This window comes from Aythya marila (genome assembly GCF_965140915.1).
Source record: "Aythya marila genome assembly, chromosome: 5".
Taxonomy (NCBI): domain Eukaryota; kingdom Metazoa; phylum Chordata; class Aves; order Anseriformes; family Anatidae; genus Aythya; species Aythya marila.
This window is the reverse complement of record NC_139046.1, coordinates 21,972,035-21,991,439: the sequence shown is the minus strand read 5'-3', so window position 1 is coordinate 21,991,439 and position 19,405 is coordinate 21,972,035. Positions and strand designations below refer to the sequence as shown.

At 48.9% G+C, this 19,405-nt stretch overlaps 1 protein-coding gene across 1 annotated transcript in view; it reads right to left on the bottom strand.

The window, feature by feature from the left end:
• Positions 1-9,785, bottom strand: part of MOB2 (MOB kinase activator 2) — a 112,920-nt gene extending 103,135 nt beyond the window's left edge. The window contains exon 1 of the mRNA XM_082761243.1: positions 9,559-9,785. Coding sequence (XP_082617369.1) covers positions 9,559-9,575 — 17 coding nt within the window. The 5' untranslated portion in view covers positions 9,576-9,785. The remainder of the gene's footprint in view (positions 1-9,558) is intronic.
• Between the last annotated feature and the right edge of the window lie 9,620 nt (positions 9,786-19,405).

Sequence of the window (19,405 nt, the reverse complement as noted above, 5' to 3'; positions counted from 1 at the left end):
GGCTGCAGGTTAGCACACGCACCCCAGCCAGAGATTATGAATAAAGCAAGAAAGGGTGGCTCGCAGAACAAAAACTAAGACATGTGAGGGATAAGGCGTATCTGAGGATTCTAGATAACAAACCAGAATGTGCAAATACTCCCATTTCTAATCTCGTTGCTATCCTAGAAGAGATTTACATGACCTTAGCAGTGGCAAGGGCAGAGCCCACCTGCGGCTTTCTGACTGGACACTGGTCAGCTCCTTAAAAAAAAGGATACCAGTCCTTGCTACATCAGCAGGCAAGGCTTCCCCAGCCAACACAGAGCTTAGCATTAACCTGGTTTTGCTCAAGACAGTCTATTTACATAAAGAAGCAATACAAGCATACCCCGGTGCTACTTCTTCCTTCCCCCAGGACATCTGCTGGTCTAACAGAAGTTCCTAACCCTCGATACGGGCTTGTTCCTCTTATAAACCATGGGAAGCAGTCTCACGCTAGTACTCTGTAAGCCACAGCAGTCATGAAGGCTACAGCCCAGGGTCCCAGCAACACCTGCATATCATCAGAGACAAGATTGACTGGAAAGAGAGCTGCTTATTTATCATACCTGACACAAACTTGAAACCGTGGAGTCAACCCTGCAACCTGAGCCCAAGTAGTCTCATCCGGAAAGCAGACACAAAACACCTTGTTGCAAAAAAAACAACTCTCTCCAGTTTTATATAGCCTGCTAAGATACACTCTGCGAAACAAAGTCTCTCCTGAACAACTCCCTGCTGGTTTAGGAAGCACCACACGAAAGGAATTCTATACTGGAGGATTAAAATGGTGAAATTATGGAGTTCAAAAAAAAAAAAAAAAGGCACACAAAACCTTAAAATCAATCTCAAGTCTGCCTCCACTCAGCCCGCTTCCCACACAATCTGTGCTTTATGTATAAATAACCAGGAAGCTTCCCAAGTGAAAGTGCCAGCCATCTACACATCTCAGCACAGAGAAGGAACAGCAGCGATCCACCGAAGCCAGCAATACTCAGCACACACCTTTCTAACCTGCACAGTGGAAATATGCAGCAGAACTCCTAAAGAGCTTGAGCTCAGGCACCTGGCTCCCTCTGCCCTACCCCCAAAGCCGTAGGACAGTTGTTAAAAACACACTCTTCTGCATGCTTGCCTTTTAGCTTAATGGATGTACTCGGTGTTCAGAGGAAGAATTTGATCTATGAGACTCATCCCTGTCTTGATTCCAGCTGAATGGCTGACATTCTTCAGGTCCTTGACAAATTATGGCCATCAGAATTTATACATTTCATATTTTTCAGTGTGCCCAATGCTCACATAGTCCCTCTTTTTCCACAGTCACAAACAGTTTTGTGAATTGGATGAAGAACTCACACCCTGACTGGTTTCTCTTGCTTGACAGAATAAAAAAGTGATTTCAGACAGAACTTCCATTTTTTTCCTGCAAATGCTAAAATAATAGCACTGCTGTTCAGCCATTTACAGTTACGCTCATCATTCTAACTCCAAAATTAAATTACTTTAAATTATCGCACGTAGCCTCAGGAGCAGGAAAGCTCCTAGAGTGCAACTTTCTGAAGCAGCCAGCGATGAAACAACAGCTCTTCCTTAAGCAGCCCCATTGATCTAACAGCCTTCAGTAATGCTATCAACAACGTGGTTGCAAAAACAAATAATTCATTATAAAGTTTCCTACGTTGAAGGAGACAGGTGAAATTTCATTTTTATTGCAGAGTAAGATCAGTGGAAAAACCACAAAGGCAGGCATTTCACAACTGAACCCAGTAAGCAGATTTTGCAGCCTCATCCCTGTTTTTAGAAGGCAGAACATGGGTTAAAAGCGATGCACGAGATTCCTTCAACAGCATTCCACGAGCAGAGACCCGCATTAAAGCTCTTTAATAGGTCAGCAGTGACTGCAGAATATGCAGATCTGACAAGACCGAGTTCAAACTTGTATACACAGCTATCTAAAAACTGCAGCCCCTTATTATTACTCTTTCAAGTATGCTTGCTGTGGGCCCACATCCAGTAGATGTAACAGATGGAAGCTGCCAGAGAACTATGGCAAAGCTACATGGGCCTGCGTGTGAGAACCAGGCTTCCTGAAATTGCCTTGAAGCAGACTGCTGGATTCAGCCCGGCACCCAAACTTCCACTACCTCCGCCCTGTGGGAGAGCCAGCGCCCTTCAAATTGGGGTTCTTCCACCTGAGGAGTAGATAATAAATGCTGAGTTATAAAGACAGTGAACTGGATAGCTATTTATAATTTAGCCATAAGGTGAATGTGCCGAAGTAGGACTGACACTCTGATGGAGCTTTGAGCTCCGTGCCTGCTCCAAGGCACCAGCCTAGGCAGAGCATCTCGTTTTCACATGTTCTGCAGTTCCTCCATACAGTTCAAGCAGAAGGATACATCAGAAAATCACTACTTATTTAGAGTAATTACCACTAATAATCACATTGCTTCATGATTACATTCCATTAATTTAAAGCCTTGCTGCCACCAAAAGAGTGTCCCTCTTCTTCCCAAAGGCTTGTGCTCCCACCAGCTCCCTAGTGCCATTAACATTACTCACATGGATACACAAACAGGCTACAGGAACTCATTTAGCTGAAAACTAACCTGGAGAGGAAAAAAACAAAACACAGATTAGTTTTCAGCTAAATGAGCATCTTACCCTACCAGCCTTCATGAATAATGATGCCAGCATAAAATCAGAGAAGGTATCATGCAGATATATACGAGGAAGAACTACTGCTACCCTTTGTGAACACTCAACTCTTTTTCCAAGGAAATCAATTGTTCATTTTACTTCAGGAACCTTGAGACTGATTTATTTTTCTTCCCCCTAAATAAAACCCTTGCTGGAAAAAGGATGCTCACAAAATCAAACCAGGCTTTATGTGCATTGTACTAACCAAAGGCAAGTAACTGCTTAAGTGATGCAAGCTCTGTGGTTTGCTAAAGTAATACAGGTTCCAAAATGCAGGATTTCTTTGGCATTTTCTCCAACAAATGCAAGATTTCAATAATTAATTATGCTAGGACACTTCCACAAATAGGGCTCTGCAGCGTAAAACAAATACCAAAAGATAACCATGGCAGGAAAGCAACGCTCTTGGTAATACACCAGTGCGCTTTCAGAACCAGAGACCCATAATGGTGCAACAGATGTGAGCGGTTTTAGTGGCTCTTGGCCAGTACTGATGCCTCTTCCACAACTGCAGAACACGAGTCTCCAGGGATATCAAACAAACAGCACCTTTCCACTGCTATACATACACTGTATGAATCTGACAGGTTAATATTTAACAGAGGAACTCTTTTACCTGTGGACTATGTTATGCTGGTTGTTGTGACAGGTAACTACTGGCTTAGCAGACGTATGGCTCACGGCTGATAAGAGTGCATGAAATAATATTGAAGTCTCGTTGGCAAACAGCGAGCTGAGCAGGAGCTGCTCACAGACAGACCTGACTTATCTAGGGAAAACAACCTGGAATCCCACAGGTAACGAGGTTACACCTATAAATAGGAGTAAATAAGGAACATGTGAACATTTCCTGCCCAATGGGACTGGATGTGTCTGTTTTACTGGTTCCGAGCTACTTTCAGCTCTTTCAAAGCAGGGAAAACAGCCCACAAAGCCAGGAATTTGCAGGGCATGCAAAGCAGGGGAAACACCTGTCGTGAGGTCAGTGGAACAGCAGAATGGCTTTACAGGGTGCAGCTGGGCTAGGTGGGAGGCTGCAGCAGTTCCTAGGGGAAAAGACTGCCTTATAAAGGCAGGAGACTTTCGTACTGGAGAGGACCGAAGCGGGAAGCATTCCTTGTGGTTGCAGCAGCTGAAGAACTTCCAGCATTCTTCCTTTTTATAGCAACATTTGCTATAATTAGGAAGTTTCAAGCAGTACCTAGAATGAAAGTGATCAGCTACCTTGGTGTATAAAGGTCTGCCAGGCACAGACAGCAGCACTCTTCTTGCTTCAACTGCATTACTAGCTGGCAGCTAAGCAAACAGCCTAATAATTCCTCACTGCTCCCACTACAAGATTCATTCCTTACAATTAATACATCCCGTTCAAAAACAACAAAGATTTAGCCTAACAGCTGTAAATTAGCATATGGGATTTTTTTTTTTCTGTCTCAGAACTACAACACTAGTGTGTATTTTCTCCTCTAGTCCTCAGCTGTTTCAGCTCTGTGCTAGGACATCTCTGCATAACAATATCACTCATATTTCACCAGCATGTGTTTTGAACTGGACAGCGTCCTAAGGCCTTATGAGGAAGTTTCTTAAAGACACTGCCATAAAAGCAGTATGGAAGACAGCAAAACAGCAGTGTTGGTGTTGTTTTTCTTCTGTCCTTCAAAATTGTTGTTGGGATAATGCTGCAAAATCCTGTATCTTAAAAAAGAGTGGAAAATCTGCTAGTTTTATTTTAGGGACCTGACACTTATACCTAAATGAAATAAATGCAATGACACGGGCCTTCTGTAAGAGAAGAATCTGCCAATGTGCAGACCTATGGAAGTTCTCCTGTGTTGTTAGAAATCTTTAGCACAGCACATACTCTAAAAGATTCAATTTGCATAGCTACAGTGCAGTCTCTGCACAACACACTTCCCAGTTACCTGTCCTGGTGAGACAAAGACTATACTAGGTAGCACATCTGCAGCATTTGCAGTGGATTGACTGACGTGACAACATAAACTTGCAAGTGTCAAGGCTGTTACCATATTGGATTTGACATTTTTCAGTGAACAGCTGCATCCATTCACTGGACAGAGCACCTGAGCAGCATGGAGATGCCTGTGCTGTCTTCAGGCACAAATATTCCCACCAGGAGTTTGCTTCTATCTTCTTCCATCTGCATTTTTCTGATCTTCCTAGGCCACTGCTTTTCTTACTGTGCTCAAAGCTGAAGATATGGGAGCAGTTCGGCCGGGACATGAGAAAAAGATAGCCCTCAATCATTTTTAAGCCCTCCTTTCCAAGTCACCAGGACAACATATGGAGGAAGAGATAACTGAGCAGTGAATGGTACAACAGTATGGGTAGCGAGGGCTACAGCTTAAAAACCAAAGACAGGGCGAATCCCCGTTGCAGACAGCCCCTTCCCTTTGACTCCACTCCCCACTAAGTAAGGGAGAAGGATCTGTGGGTCTTTGTCAAGTCACCATAAAGCACAGAAAGGCAGAGAGATAATGCACTGAAATAAAGTTAGTGTGCTCCCACAATTTATTTTCTTAGTGTCTCAAGTCTCCTTCCCCCAGAGCTGGACAGCCTGCTGTCCAAAAGAAAAAGTTTTATTGTTAAAATAGTTGTTATACAATAGAAGTTCAGCTATTTTTAAACAAGCTGCTAGGTGCTGCAGCTACCTCAGGAAGTCCTGAGTACCACAGCGAAACCAAGCCACGTGGATGAGGGTGGCATTTACTGGTACCAGCACCACCTGTGAAAGCGCTGGACACTGCAGCCCGTGAGTACAAGGCATCTAACTCCGATCCCGGAATAACACAGTCCTCTGATGCAGATGGATTGATGATATACCAACAACATAAAATAACCTTCACTGAAGAGTTGGGAGGCAACATTTTGCTTCCTGAGGACGCACAGGTTTCCTTGTGCTCAGAGGCGTTCAGGCAAGGATTGAGAAGGAATGCCGTCAGCTTTTTGAAACAGAAGCTGGCTTCCAAAGCAAAAAATGCAAGGTTGTTCTCCCCTCCACGTTTCCTTCACCAACAGTCCCTTTCCATAGGGCTAGTCTAAATGCTGAAGGCTTTTCCAGTAGCCTGAACTGGAAAAGAACTTCTTCTGCAGTATGAGATGCATCTATTGAAGTCTTTTGCCATCACAACTACATCGACCTCTTACAGTCCTCATGGTTGCAGTTATAGTACAGATGGTACAGATGTAACCCCAAAATGTCTCATGTTTAACAGGCAATTGTTAGTAGAATACTTTGTCTCTCTCCCTTTTTATAAAAGTTCACCAAAAAAAAAAAAAAAAAAAAAGGCTGCAGTATATAATCCTTTGATTAGGAAAAGCATGTTATAGCATCAGACATCACAGTTGAAGATTAACAGGCCACATCAGGTTTATTACTACCACTAATATACTTTTCCTTTGTAATTGTTAATTTTAAAGCCATATTATGAGATTTCAGTTTCATAACTGAAGGAACAATGCCTGTCTTTGTTGCTCCAGTGAACTTCAAGAGCAGATCAATGCTATTTGCAACACAGAGTTTGGAATCTCAAAGCCTAAGGCAGACCTGTCAGATGCTGCTGAGCAAAACAACTAAGCAACAGTGATTTCCAGGCTAAATTGCATTAGAAAAATATTTCTAATATTTTTGTATTAGTAGAAAAATAGTAGAAAAAAAGTAGAAAAAACAGAAGTAGAAAAACAAAAAGGGAATCTTTTTATTTTTCAATTGAGAATGCACTGAAAAAGACCGTGGGCTTTCCTCAGTAGCAGTATTAAGGCCATACTCAGGAGAAGGGTAAAAGACACCAGCCACAGAGAAGACTTGAGGTTTATTTTGATGCTAAGCTGAGGACATCCTGTGACACGCCAATGGCTCGGTTTGTTCAGCTTCCTTCCCTACAACTTGACTGGATTTTGAAGCACTTGGACGAGCAGAAGGCAGCACCCAGAGAAGTTTTGCTGTGTGACCATGTAAGCCTATAGCTGTTTGTTAATCCCCAAGAAATTCACCATTGTTCCCTAAGCTCCAGCTTCTGTTTTTGTGTATTAAGCACTCGGAGGCGATCAGAGACACTTGGGCTGCTGCCCTTAGCGGTATGATTAGGACTTACCCTTCCCCCTCCCCAGGAGGGCACAAGCGAAGGGGAGGACCAGCAAGGACTAAAGCAGATCGCACTCTAAATCTTCTATAGGATAAATGCGACAGGAGCTTGAAGGGTAGAGATCTAGAACAGAAGCAACTGTTACTGTCGCCTAATTTAACACACTTGCACTTGGAGGTTAACCTCTCAGTGATATGAAGTTAAAATACAGAGGGTGTTTCTCATACTGAATGCTAGGAAAGCCCAACTGATAACGTGAGGCATTCGAGGAGGGTTCCTGTGAGCAAGCACCCACGAAGCTGTAATCACAAAGCAGCACGTTACCAGAGCAGTGCAAAACAATACAGATCAAGGCACTTCGTCAGCGACAAAACTCATCCAGGAGAGAGTGACAAGTCCAAGGAGCAGACCAATGCAATTTGCTCTCCGGAGGAGCAGCAAGAAATGGCCACAGGCTGAGAGGTTCCTGGGAGCAACCTGTTTTCCTGCCGTCCCTGCAGGTTTTTCTGCAGCCCTTCCCTTCCCACGCAGGGGCCGGGAAGTGCTGAAGTTTTTGCTGAACGAAGGCTGAGCAAGCAACATGACCCAAGCTTCAGCTGGGACAGAGGAATGCCCTCGGTTTTTCTCCACAAACAACAAAAGGATGTTTGCATTTAGACACACGTGCTACCAGCAGCACTAATTTGGGCAGGGTAAGAAAAGCTCTGTCAGGCCTCCCTCCCTTCTCGCCTTCAAAATATCGAGGCTTCGCCTTCCTGCCGTGTCCCTCCCCAAAAAATCCCCACAAATACGTCTCAGATTTAAAGGAGAAAACCTCAAGCACTGCACTTGCTTTGCTCAGGCAAGAAACATACCAGGAAATAGCTGAGAACAAGCGTGTAACGTACAAGTGACTCAGGATCCATTCCCATTACAATGGGGAAAACAGGCGAGCCTTTTTCCACACGTGGACGGATCCACCCACTCCGGGTAAAAAAGCAACAGCATGAATGCCAATTTTTTCACAGCAGCTTCAAGATGCTCACAGTATTTCTCAGAAGGAAACAGATCTTTTATTGACGGTGTGGCTCATCTCAGGTTTGATTCTTTTCTGCTTTCCAATGTCATTGACACCGAGCACACAGACGAGGTGGTTTGAGCCACCCAACGTCTTGCACCAGCGCCGCATCCAGCTTCTCCGTAACTGCAGCGGACCTTTGGCACCTCAGCTTTTCCTTTTACAAAGTAAATGAAACAGACCACCTGTGCTGTGTGGTAGTTATCAAGAATATAAAACAAGCTCGTTGTTTACACGTGTGTTTTCACTAAGACCATGTAAAAAACAGCATAGGCCAGAGGGCCATGACACAAGCACTCTGGTTTAGGGCACGCTGAGCCTCTCACACGTCTCACACACTGCATTTCTGCTGCTCTGCGGGCTGGAGGACAGTCCTGCCATCAACACCTGCCCCGCTGACACCGGGCACTCACCCCGTTAAACTGGGGGAACAGACTTCCAGTGAAGCCTCGAGAGCCGGTCACATCTCACTGGGAGGTAATTAGCAAGTGCCGTACTTTCACTGGTGTTCAGCTGCAGGCAAGAGGCAACACACACCATCCTCCTAACACACCAGGCCTAGTGACTGTGACAAAACAGGTTTTTACCTCATATTGCAGGCACATCACACAACCTAGGCGATAAAGATCACTTTCGGGCACAGGATCAAACTGCCATGAAGAACGAAGGGCAGCGAAATCCTAGTTTTGCTGAAGCATAAACTTGCTGCTCAGGCGATTTCGGAGCGGAATTATTCACAGTTCACCCGAGCACAGGTCACCAGCACCGCTCATGGAAGCAGCAACCAAGTTTGTCCTCCCTCACACACCGACCGCGCATCAGCTGCACCACCCTCTCCCGGACTGAGGCTTTCAATCCCAAAACCGGCAGCAAAGTGCTTTCTACCTCCTGTCTCTAAGCAATTAGCACCATTAATCCCAGGCCATCCGAGCCCCCTGGCGTGGCTCTGAGTTGGCTTTAATCTCTGCTGAGGTCTCCTCTTCCTCCCCACAGAAAGCCACTTAAACCTTGGCAAGCCTCGAGCTTGAAAACACCCTAACGCTGCGGCAGCCGCCGAACCGGGAGGAAGCGGGGAGACCTACAACGTCTGGCCTTCCTGCTCCCCAAAAAAAGGGATGGAAAGTCACTTTTTCAGCCAGCAACCGCTTGAGATGAGGCGAGGTCTCCTCCACACCTCCTCCTCCTCCCCTCCAGCTCTGCGGGGCTACCCCGGAGAAGCCCCTGCTCCAGGAGGCAGCCCCGGCCGGCAGCGCTGCCCACAGCCCGTTAGGCAGCCGCCCTGCCAGGTGCGGGGTGAGGGTGACCCCAAAGGGGGACCCCAAATGGGGGAGCCCCAAAAGGGGGTCCCATAAGGGGGGAGCACCGAAGGAGGGTGCCCCAAAAGAGGGTCCCATAAGGGGGGGTGCCCCAAAGGGGGGTGTCCCCCAAGGGGTCCCAAATGCAGGGAGCCCTTAAAGGGGGGGGGTCTCCAAAGGGGTTCCCAAATGGGGTGCCCCCAAAAAGCGGTCCCAAGTAGGGGGCGCCCCAAAAGCGGGCTTCCCCAAAGAGGGTCCCAAAAGGGGGTGCCCAAAGGGAGCGCCCCCTCTCCCCCCACCAAAAAAAAACCACCCAGAGGGCTGCACCCCAAAAAGGAGGGGCCACCCCCGCCGCCCTGCGCCTCGCCCCCGCCCCACTCACCCCATCAGCCAGTCCATGGCTGGGTCCCGCCGCCCCGGGAGGCTCCCCTGGGCCGCCGCCTCCCCCTCAGCGCCGGCTCATGAGGTCCCCGCGGGGCCTGGCGGCGGCTCGGGACCGCTCGGGGCCGCCCCGCTGCTGGCTGCTGGCTCCCGGCCGCGCTGCGGCTCCGTCCCCGTCCCGCGGCGGCCGCGTCCCCTCCGCGCCGCCACTCGCGCACCGGGGCGGCCGGAAGTAAACACACGGCGCTGGCACCGCCCCGCAGCCGCCAACCCGGAAGCGCCCCCCTCCTCCATTTGTTGCCCCCGGGGGCACGCTGGGAAATGTAGTCCCGCCGCCCCCCCCGTAGCCATGTGCCCCCTCTGGGCGGGTCTGCTGGGGGAGATCGCGCAATTTGGGCGCCTGTTCCCAAAAATCTGCAATGTGGGTGGTTGATGGGTACATCCTAGGGCTCCCTGTGAGCTCCTCCTTGCCTGAGGTCGCCAGGTTTCTGAGGGAAGCACCATCTTTTGCAGGCTGCTTGAGGAGCAGCAGTAGTGAAATATGTGGTCGGATCCCTTTTCACGGCACACAAGTGTTTTATTTTGCCACTCTCCTATAATAAAACTTCACGCTGAGAATTATTTGGGTATCCACTAATGTAATATAAAAAAAAAAAAAAAAAAAGGAAGACCAGAACTTAAAAATGCATGTTGTGTGTGTTCAAGCTGAAGCACAGAATCACAGAATTTCTAGTCTGGAAGAGACCTCAAGATCATCGAGTCCAACCTCTGACCTAACACTAACAAGTCCTCCACTAAACCATATCACTGAGCTCTACACTTTTTAAGCCTTTATACTTTTATCTACCCTTGCACATACAGAATGTACCAGAGAGCAGGAAAGAGGTCTGACGCTAGCAAAACCCCACATACTTCATGGAGGTTTTGGGACAAAGATTTTTTACAATGTTTAAAACACCAGATCAAACCATCTGCAGAAAATAATTATCCTTTATGCGGACACTTGATCCAGTCATTATCTGCAAACATTAGAGAACAGATGTCCCTCATTTGAATTATGTTTTCTTGTTGCCCTTTGTTAGGAGCACTTTTGGCAGGGCATTTAAGGATGAGCTCTATCCAATTTTACTGTGGGGTGCATTGTACCCAGAGTAGGGTGTTCAGTCATATGACACACGTTTTAAAGCAGAGATGACTTCTAATACAATGAGTTTGTCATGTCGCATTAGCTGTTTTCCTCCTGATTGTATCAAGGAAAACATACAGCAACTGGCACTGGGAGAATTACTGGTGCAAAAGCAACTCAGGAAACTGACACCTATTTTATTAATATTTTGTAACATACTTTGCAGTGTCACAAGGCATTTATGTATGTCTCTCTTCAGATGATTATTTTATAATTTCTTTTCAATCATCAAGTTGATACTGCAGACAATATAGCTACTGCTTTTTGCTTTCTCTCTTCAGCCATTGGAAACCTTAGAAATCCCTCTGGCAGAGCCACTATTTCACATTCTCCCCTGCTGAAACATCTCTCCATCAGCATCTCTGAAGAGCAGAGGATGCGTCTATCCAATAGCAGTCTCCAGTGGTTGTCCTGTAATTCTCCTTCTGTTTCTAAACCCTCTGAAAAATGCATTGCAGCCATTATTTGTTTGACAATAGCAAGCCTAGCAGGCTGTAGGGCTCTTTTGTGCCAGACCCTATGCACATTTTAGCAAAAGGGTGGTCCTTTTCAGGGCAACAGGCTTGCAAGAGTCTGCATGACTTGAATATAAGATGCTTTACAAGAGACGACGCTTGACATACAGATGTGGTAGGGAGGGAAGTTACAGAACAGCATGGACGTAGGGCTATCCCGGTCTACCAGAGAGCTCTTTCAGGTCCCGTAACCCCTGAAGAGAGGTACTGCAGTCCCCAGGCTGGCTCAGGGTGGCTGAGAGCTGCCTTGGAATAGCCACCCTGAAGGTTTCCTTCCTCATTTTTCCCTCATGCAGTTCTCATGACCAGATTTGTACAAAACAGGACATCTGATAGCAGTGCAGACAAAGTCTGTCGTATATAGCCCATATTCATACTGGCTTTCCAGTTGGCTTCTTTGCCCAGCCGGTAATAAAGCGGTGCTGCAAGGGACAAGTGGCTATGAGGAAGTAATCAAGGCACCAGGCTCTCTGCAACTGTCTTTACTGCCTGGGATTTTGTTGACATTACCTCCTGCAGCAGGAACAGCGCAAGGCGCAGGTGGGCAAACATCGACTTAGGCTGTGGAGCGCTAAGGAGTGGAAGTGAACTTTGCTCCCTTGCTGGCATATTGCATCAGAAACACCTGTCCCTCCTCCACATCCCACTGTTTGGTGTGGGGCCGAGGGGCCTCAGAGCTGATACCTCGACAAGAGTAACAGAGCAAAGAGGCCAAATGGTTTCAGGAGCTTTGCACAGTCCCTTTTCTATCCCTAAGTGTGGCTGTGGTTATGGTTAAGGAGCAGGAGAAAGCATTGCTGTATGAGTTTTCTCTTCTTGATTTGAGGCAACATCAATCCCAGGGAGCTTAGCTTATCCTGGCAGCTGAGAAGCTTCATCAAGCAGAGAAATGTGAATTGATTTGCCTTGCTGAGGGGTTTCCAGTGCACAGGGATGCTGTGTGGAAGAGAAGCAGAGCAGGTGATGGCTGCCCTGACACAGAGGGAGCAAAGCATCCTTCAGCAGGCTGGAAATCTGCTGCTCAGATCCAGACCTTCAGCTGCAGAAGGAACTACATATTCAGTGACAGACTGATGGACTTGGGATCAAGATGGTGTGTTTGTGAAGTTCTGAATGCGGCACTGGCTCTTTAAGTCAAAAACATCCACATATTCCTTCCCTGGGACAAAACGTCTTTGTCCCTGTGCATGAAACATGTTATGGTTCAAATTCCTGCAGAGCCACTAGAAAAAGCAAAGTGCATGAGTCTGACAGCGTGGGCCTGCCTGCAATGTGATCGTTAATCATGCTGGATATTAATAACAGCATCTCTTCTTGGTTGGAACATTTGATTTTTTCATAAATAAACACCGTGAGTGGTTATAAATATTGATTGCTGCCAATAATAGTAAGACATTTTAGATATTGTCTTGCAACTAGGCTATCAACCATGCTGAGGACCAGACTGGAAAAAAAAAAAAAAAAAAAAAAAAAAAAAAAAAAAAAGGTATATTGAACCCAACTAGCTAGGAAATACAGCTTGTGTTTAGATGCATAAGAGAGGGCTAAAGCTTTGGGGAGGCGTGCGGAAAATCTGTGTTTGGGTGTCTGCATTTCCAGAGATGCCGAACAGAGTAAATCTCCAGATAAAAATGTTCTCAATCTCCCAGTCACAGGAGAACAGAAATATTGGATGTTTCCTCTTTTACAGAACAACTTATGAGTGGATGTTAAAGCACGAGACTAGTGGTGACTGAGGTTTTTTTTTTTTGTTTGTTTGTTTTTTTTTTTTTTTTTTTCCTCCACTAATTGAGTATTATTGAGCAATACCTTCCTCATGCCTCAGTTTCCACATCTGGAAAATGAAAGCAATACTTCCCTCTACATCAAATGTCTTGTGAGAAATGATGGGAAATGCTCTGAAACCTTCATTGCTTAGGAGTGCTCAAAATTAAGCAGATATCTGTTCTTCCAACTGAGGGATAATGGTTGTTTGTGAGAAAACAAAATGATGTTAAAGTGAATGGTAGCTAAAAGTTTGAGTCACAGCTACGAAGCTTGGTAAATCCCGATGACCACCATGAAGCTGCTCTGGACCACTGTCTGGGGAGAGCTCTGTAAGCCTGATGAGCACAGGTTTCCACTTGACCCTGTGCTGGTGTTACCATGGCATTGTGGGCAAACCGTGCCCAAAGCCACGCTCTCATTTAGCCCGACCAGCACTAACCAAATTGAATATTCACTCAGAAAGGAGCAGCAGGACTGGCACATCAGATCCCATACATCTCGCTGTAGGCGATGCTGCTTTTCCTCACTGATAAGCTCTTCCCCGAGTGTATCCTATCGCCCTGCCTGTCTCAGGGCAGAGAAAGGGGCAGGAGGAGGGGAGCAGGGGATCTGTTTTCACACTGGGAGGGGAATATCCACTTGTGGGCTGCCTGCAAGGACAAGGTGGTGCACAGAAGTGGAAGGCAGGGATCACCCATCCCCACTGGTTGTGCAGGAAGATGGAGATGGTGCCAGAAATTGCATTATTTGCCTAATGCTGCATCTCTCTCCCACATGGCAAAATTCCCCCTAGGCCTCTACCTCATAAAAACCAACCAACCAAACAAACAAAAATCCATGAACACAACAAAACAAACCCAGCAGGCAACAGAGGAATGGGCAAAAGGATTTATTTCAGTCTGTTATTTGGATGCTTTTAAGCAAGCAGCCTTAGCTATTATTTGCAGAGGCACAGGACAACTTTCTGGCTCCTTGAAGGAGCATGGTGCGAGGGCTGGTGCTGTGTCCCCCCAAGCTGCACCTGCTTGTTCTACAGGGCAGGATTTATCTCTGCAGAACCCCCAAATTTGCAAGCTGTGGGGACAGCAAAGCTCCTGTGCCAGGACCTGGCCTTCGTTCCTGGTGGTCTGGGAGTCAGGACGGGGGCTCAGCATCCTGCCAGTGCCATCCAGCCCGGTGCAGGACTGGTGCCCGCAGTACAAACGAGGCCTCCCATGCCCACATGGAAGGATTCCCAGCCCCCAGCGATTACAAAGGGTGCCTGGCAGAACAGGAGTCTGTTTGTCTGCCTTGCTCTGCACAAACAGTTGCTTCTGTAAATACGTCTCACATGAGCAATTAGCCCTGACAGTGACGAGGTCCCATCTCTGCCGAGCGGTTCGGGGAAGCTGCTCTTTTGCTGGCACTGAAGATGAGCTCAAACAGCCAACTGTCCCCAGCCTGCCACCCTCCTGGGGAGACCACAGGTCTGCAAAATGTCCCCTTTCTGCCCCAGAGCTCGGTGTCTCAGTGTGACGTGTGTGATGTGACCGCTCTCAAAGCAGCCCCCAGGTGATGATAAGGCAGCGCCGAGCGTGGGGCTGCTCAGGGAAGGGGCACACATGGCTCTTCAGCTCCTGTGACACCCTGGGGGCAGGGAGAAGTTATTTTAAGGCCACAGGAAAGATTATGCTGTGAAATTGAAGCTGGCTCCCACCGTGCTTGGAAAGCACCCAGCCCGGCTCAGCAGCCATGCTTATCACTGACTAAATGCAATTGTAATGATTTCTCCTTGCCCTCCTCCCCAGCCTTCCTCATCTTGCTGGCATTTTTTCTCCTCTCTCATCTCACACAATTAAAACCCAAAGCCAACCCAGGAAAAGCAGTAATCAGTTATTATCTGTGCATATTTGCAAAGCCAGGTAAAGACCTCAGCTGGACGGCAGTGCCAGGCTCTGGCCATTGCAAACCACAGCCTGCCTCTAAGAGAATTATTAATTCAAAACCCTGGGACATACCGGCCCCATGTCTGGAGGGGAGACGTCAGATGTGATGAGAGCATTGCGAGCAGCGTGCCCTGATGCACAACCCTCCTCTCCTTGTATTGTATGCTGTGCTAAAAACAAAAAGGGAAGAAGCAGGGGGAGGTGGCCAGGAGCTCACCCCAAACGGGAGCTCTCTAGGACTGCCTGAGCATGTCCCGCATCCCACATCACTGCGAAAGGGAGCTTTTGCTAACGCTGCTGCTCTTTCATTTCTGCTCAGCTTGATCTCAATTCCTCTTTTCTAAATCTTTCCAGTAGTAAACATACCTTGTTTTGGGGAAACTGAGGCAAAAATGCTCCTAAACTGCTATCACTTGCTCCTATCCTGGTATCACTAGAGTCCAGCTGCAAGAATACACCCTGTCCTGCAAGACTGGTGCAAAACCCACTAAAAACAGTGACATGGGTGCTTGCTAACATCGTTGGCAACAGCAGAAAAAACACATTTGCTTTACTATGCTAGAAAAATCTCTTCGCTTGGTCTTCTTTTTGGAAGTGGGCGAGATGGAGCGAGAAGCCAACATGGTCCCTGGTGCCAACACACTCTCCTCAGGCCTTGGCTTCCACAGAAGACTCAATGGCACCATCTGATGGCCGTCAGAGCAGCAGGAGCCCTTCCCGCAGCCACAGGAGGAAGATTTCTACGAGGGTCACTCACGGTTTCTAGCTGGGGGCAGATAGGGCGGTGGCCTGACGGAGGGAAGTTCAGGCTTTGGGTTTGGGGTTTGGAAGGTGGCTGTGTGAGCCCCTCTTGATGTGGGAGGTTTTGTCCTGGGCCAAGATCAGCAGGGATTCATTTGGTAAGTCACATTTCATTGATTTTTCTATGTATAGGAAGTGTTGATTTCTCCAGCAAATGCAGTACACGAAGGTCAGGCTTATTTCATGCCTACTTCGTAGCATCAGCAGTGGAAGGTGACCTGTCCTCTTCCTCCTTTGACTCAGAGCTGTGAGGGCAATAAGTGCCAGGAGTCAGCTAAATTCTGGCCCACGCACACAATAATGTGCTAATGTGCTTGAAATGCAGGCGGGTAGGATGAGGGCAAGACCTCTTTGTCCAGGGCAAGTTCCTCAGATGTAATGGGATCCAGTGGTGCCATGAGAGAACCGCCACCTAGAGCAGACACCACGGGTTGTTACTGGAGGGCTATTGCTCATATGTGTGAGATCAGCTGAAATAAGTCCTTGGAGTATATCTTCATGGGGTACAGAAGTCCACCTGTTGGTCCTTCTAGGAGATCAAGCATCTGCTCCTGCATCCCATCTGCAAACCAGAGCTGCGGGAGCAATTTTAAAAGGAAAAACTCTGGTTTTGAGCATGGAGATTTCCTCTGCCCAATCCACAGGCTGTTGTCTACAAGTCCACCCCCAAAATGAGAGACTTCTCCATGCGAGCCCAAACCTGCCTCCAGGGAGAAACCGCAGCTGTGATTCAAGGACCAGTGTGAAGGTGGCTGGTGCCAGGTACAAGGTTTTCTCCTTCATGGACAGTCACCCCTTCCCAGGAGGTTTTCTCCCTCTCCATCTCCCTTCCTGTGATGCAAGCATCACAGCTCTCCTGCTCAGGGCACTGTGGGTTTCCTTGGCTGCCTGCTTCTTATTGTGGTTGTTGTCAAAGGCAAGTCTGCTTCCAGGGTGGAGCTGATGGACGACGCAAGGGAGGGCTTGATCTCAGTCTGCTTCTGGCAGCCGGCAGAGCACTAATGTTTGCAAGGCTCGTTAGTCATTTATGAAGCATACCCAGGCACCTGAAAGTCTTCCTGGGAATGTGGGGGGAGTGAGGCAGCCTATTGGGTAAGGGGCTGGGCTGCAAACTGTTTGTGTCATAGCAAGGCAAGGAGCACTGGTTCCTGGCTGTAGCTCTACCAGCCTCTTTTGACCGCCTTGCGGTTCCTCACGGTGACACCTGGCTGCATGTGCAAAGTGGACCTGAACAGGTGGGAGAAGCAGCCTTTGGGGTGCGGAGTGGGGTTATTTGCTCTGGCATGGTGCTGGCAGCGTTCACAAAACTCCTGTCTGCAAGGCAAAAGTCCCCACAAACAGAGCAAGGCTGAGCCCCTGTCTGTCCTCCAAGGGAGAGTGCCCAGGTAGGATGAGAAGTAGCAGCATCCCCTGCCCTGCTGCCTCTCCCTCACCACAGTAGGATTTCCCTCCAGAGGCAGCAGGATGCTGCTGAGTTGATCGTTGCCATAAGCGAGTGCTGCCTGGCAGATGAGCCAGCTTATCTGTGAGTGCCGCTGGCTGAGTTTGCACAGGGGCACTGCTGTCACCTGCTTCCTGGCTGGCACAAGTCACACCAGCACCTCTGCAAGCTTGGTAGAGGGAGGACAGAAAAGAGACCTCGGGCACATTGCCTTCACAAAGTCCATGCTGTCGATGAGCAGAGACCACACGGGGCTGGGTCCCGTGCAGGGCACCAGGGGTCCTCCACCCGTAACCCACTGGGAAGGGGGAGGTTGCACCTTCTTTTGAGTTTGTGAAATGCCCACTGTGTCTTTTCCCAGCACACAGACAGCCAAAGCACAGAGGCCAGGCTTAGCCCCCATCCCTCTCACCGCGGTCCTGGCCCCCAGCTCCAAGCTTCCCCTGGAAGCACGTTCCTGGAGGCCACGAAGGAGAGGCAGAGCAGGGAGAGGCAAAGAGCTTTCCTGAAACTGCAGCCCTGGGGGGGACGTGTAAGAGGCAGGGATCGATACCGTGCTTCCGAGAGCCTCCAGACTCCTGGATCAGCGATAATAGAGGGGTGAGCTCATTGCTAAGAGCTTCGGTGGGTGCAAGAGCCAAGGGCAGGCAGTCCGGGGGGGGAGGAAGGCTTGGTGCTGTCTCTGCATCTGTCAGCAGCTCTGCCTGGCGCAGCCCTGGGAGGTGGCAAGGCGGAGTGCAGGGCCAGGAGGATCCTTTTTCATCACTTCTCAGCACACGGAGCAATTTTCTAGTGAGGAGGGGGATCGAGGCTTGGTCTTTGGCCAGGTGCTGCCAGATGCGCAGCTGAGCGGCTGTCAGGGGTGGAGCAGGTGAAAGCACGGAGGTTACGCGAGCCAGGTGACTCCTTGCAGTTCCCTGGGTTATCTTGCTGGCTGCCTCCTTTTCAATCCACTCTGATATAAAATCATAAAATCAGTTAGGTTGGAAAAGACCTTTGAGATCATCAAGTCCAACCATCAGCCTGACCTGATGAGTTCCAGGACTAAACCATGTCCATTAGGGCCACATTCACGCCTCTTAAATACCTCTGTCTCTTAAATAGCTCTTAAAACACCCCATTAAATAACCAAAAGGAGGAGATTTCCCATGCCTGAAGAGGTTGTTCTGCTACCTAAGAGATTTCAGTGCTGATTCCTGGCTGCCTGGCTTTGGAGGGGTGCAAGGCACTGGGGGAAGCAGCTTTTCCCTCCCCTCACAGCACCCAGGGCAGAACCCACTGTTCCCTGGGGTCACACCACAGCAAGAGGCAGCGCTTTGACTTGGTGGTGTACTTGAAGCTGAAGCCAAGCCGTGAAGCCAGGTCTGTGGGTGCTGAAGGCTGCAGCATTATGGCTCACACCATAAATGATGGGCTGAGCCTGGGAGGACTGCTGAGCTCCTGGTGCCTGGATCTGGAAGGCAACAGGGACCCTCCACCCCATGGGGACAACGAAGGGGCCAGGATGGGACGCATGCACAGTGAGGCACTGAGCATTGCTCCTGGAGGGGCTGAAATGAGGCTGAACTTCCCTTCCCATCACCTGCTGTTGCAGACAAAAGTTTGGTGGTTTAACGAGCCCTGAGAGCTGTCAGGAGCTGCCACTAGAGGCTGCTCGCAGGCTGGTCCCTGCCAGGGCTGCGGGGCTCTGCAGGGTGAGGGCGCAGCTCTTGGCATGGCTGGGACCCCGCTCGGAGCCCAGCTTTGAGGCAGGTGCCGGGGAAAGCTGTCCCGGAGGGCCCTGGGGTCTTGCTTCCCTCTGTCCCATGTCCCCAGCTGCTGGGCTTGGTGCTGCAGAGCTGGGGACACCGGGGCACGAGCCCCCAGCTCTCCCGTGCAGGGTTTTGTGTGGTGGCTAGCTCATTTTGGATGGATGGATGGATGGATGGATGGATGGATGGATGGATGGATGGATGGATGGATGGATGGATGGATGGATGGAGAAGCTCTTCCCATATTAGCCATGCATAATCAGGCCCTTAGCATCTGTGTAGAGGGCAGGGCGGTGAGGAGAGGCACCCCATCCTAAATCCAGCCAGACTGCTTGCGCAGGCCCACCTGGCAGAGGGATGCTGGGGACCACAAACTCCACCCAGCAGGGCTGCATGGAGCCACAGAGCTGGGGCAGATCTTAGCACTTCTCTCCCACCTGTGGATTAAAGCAGCCTCTTTCT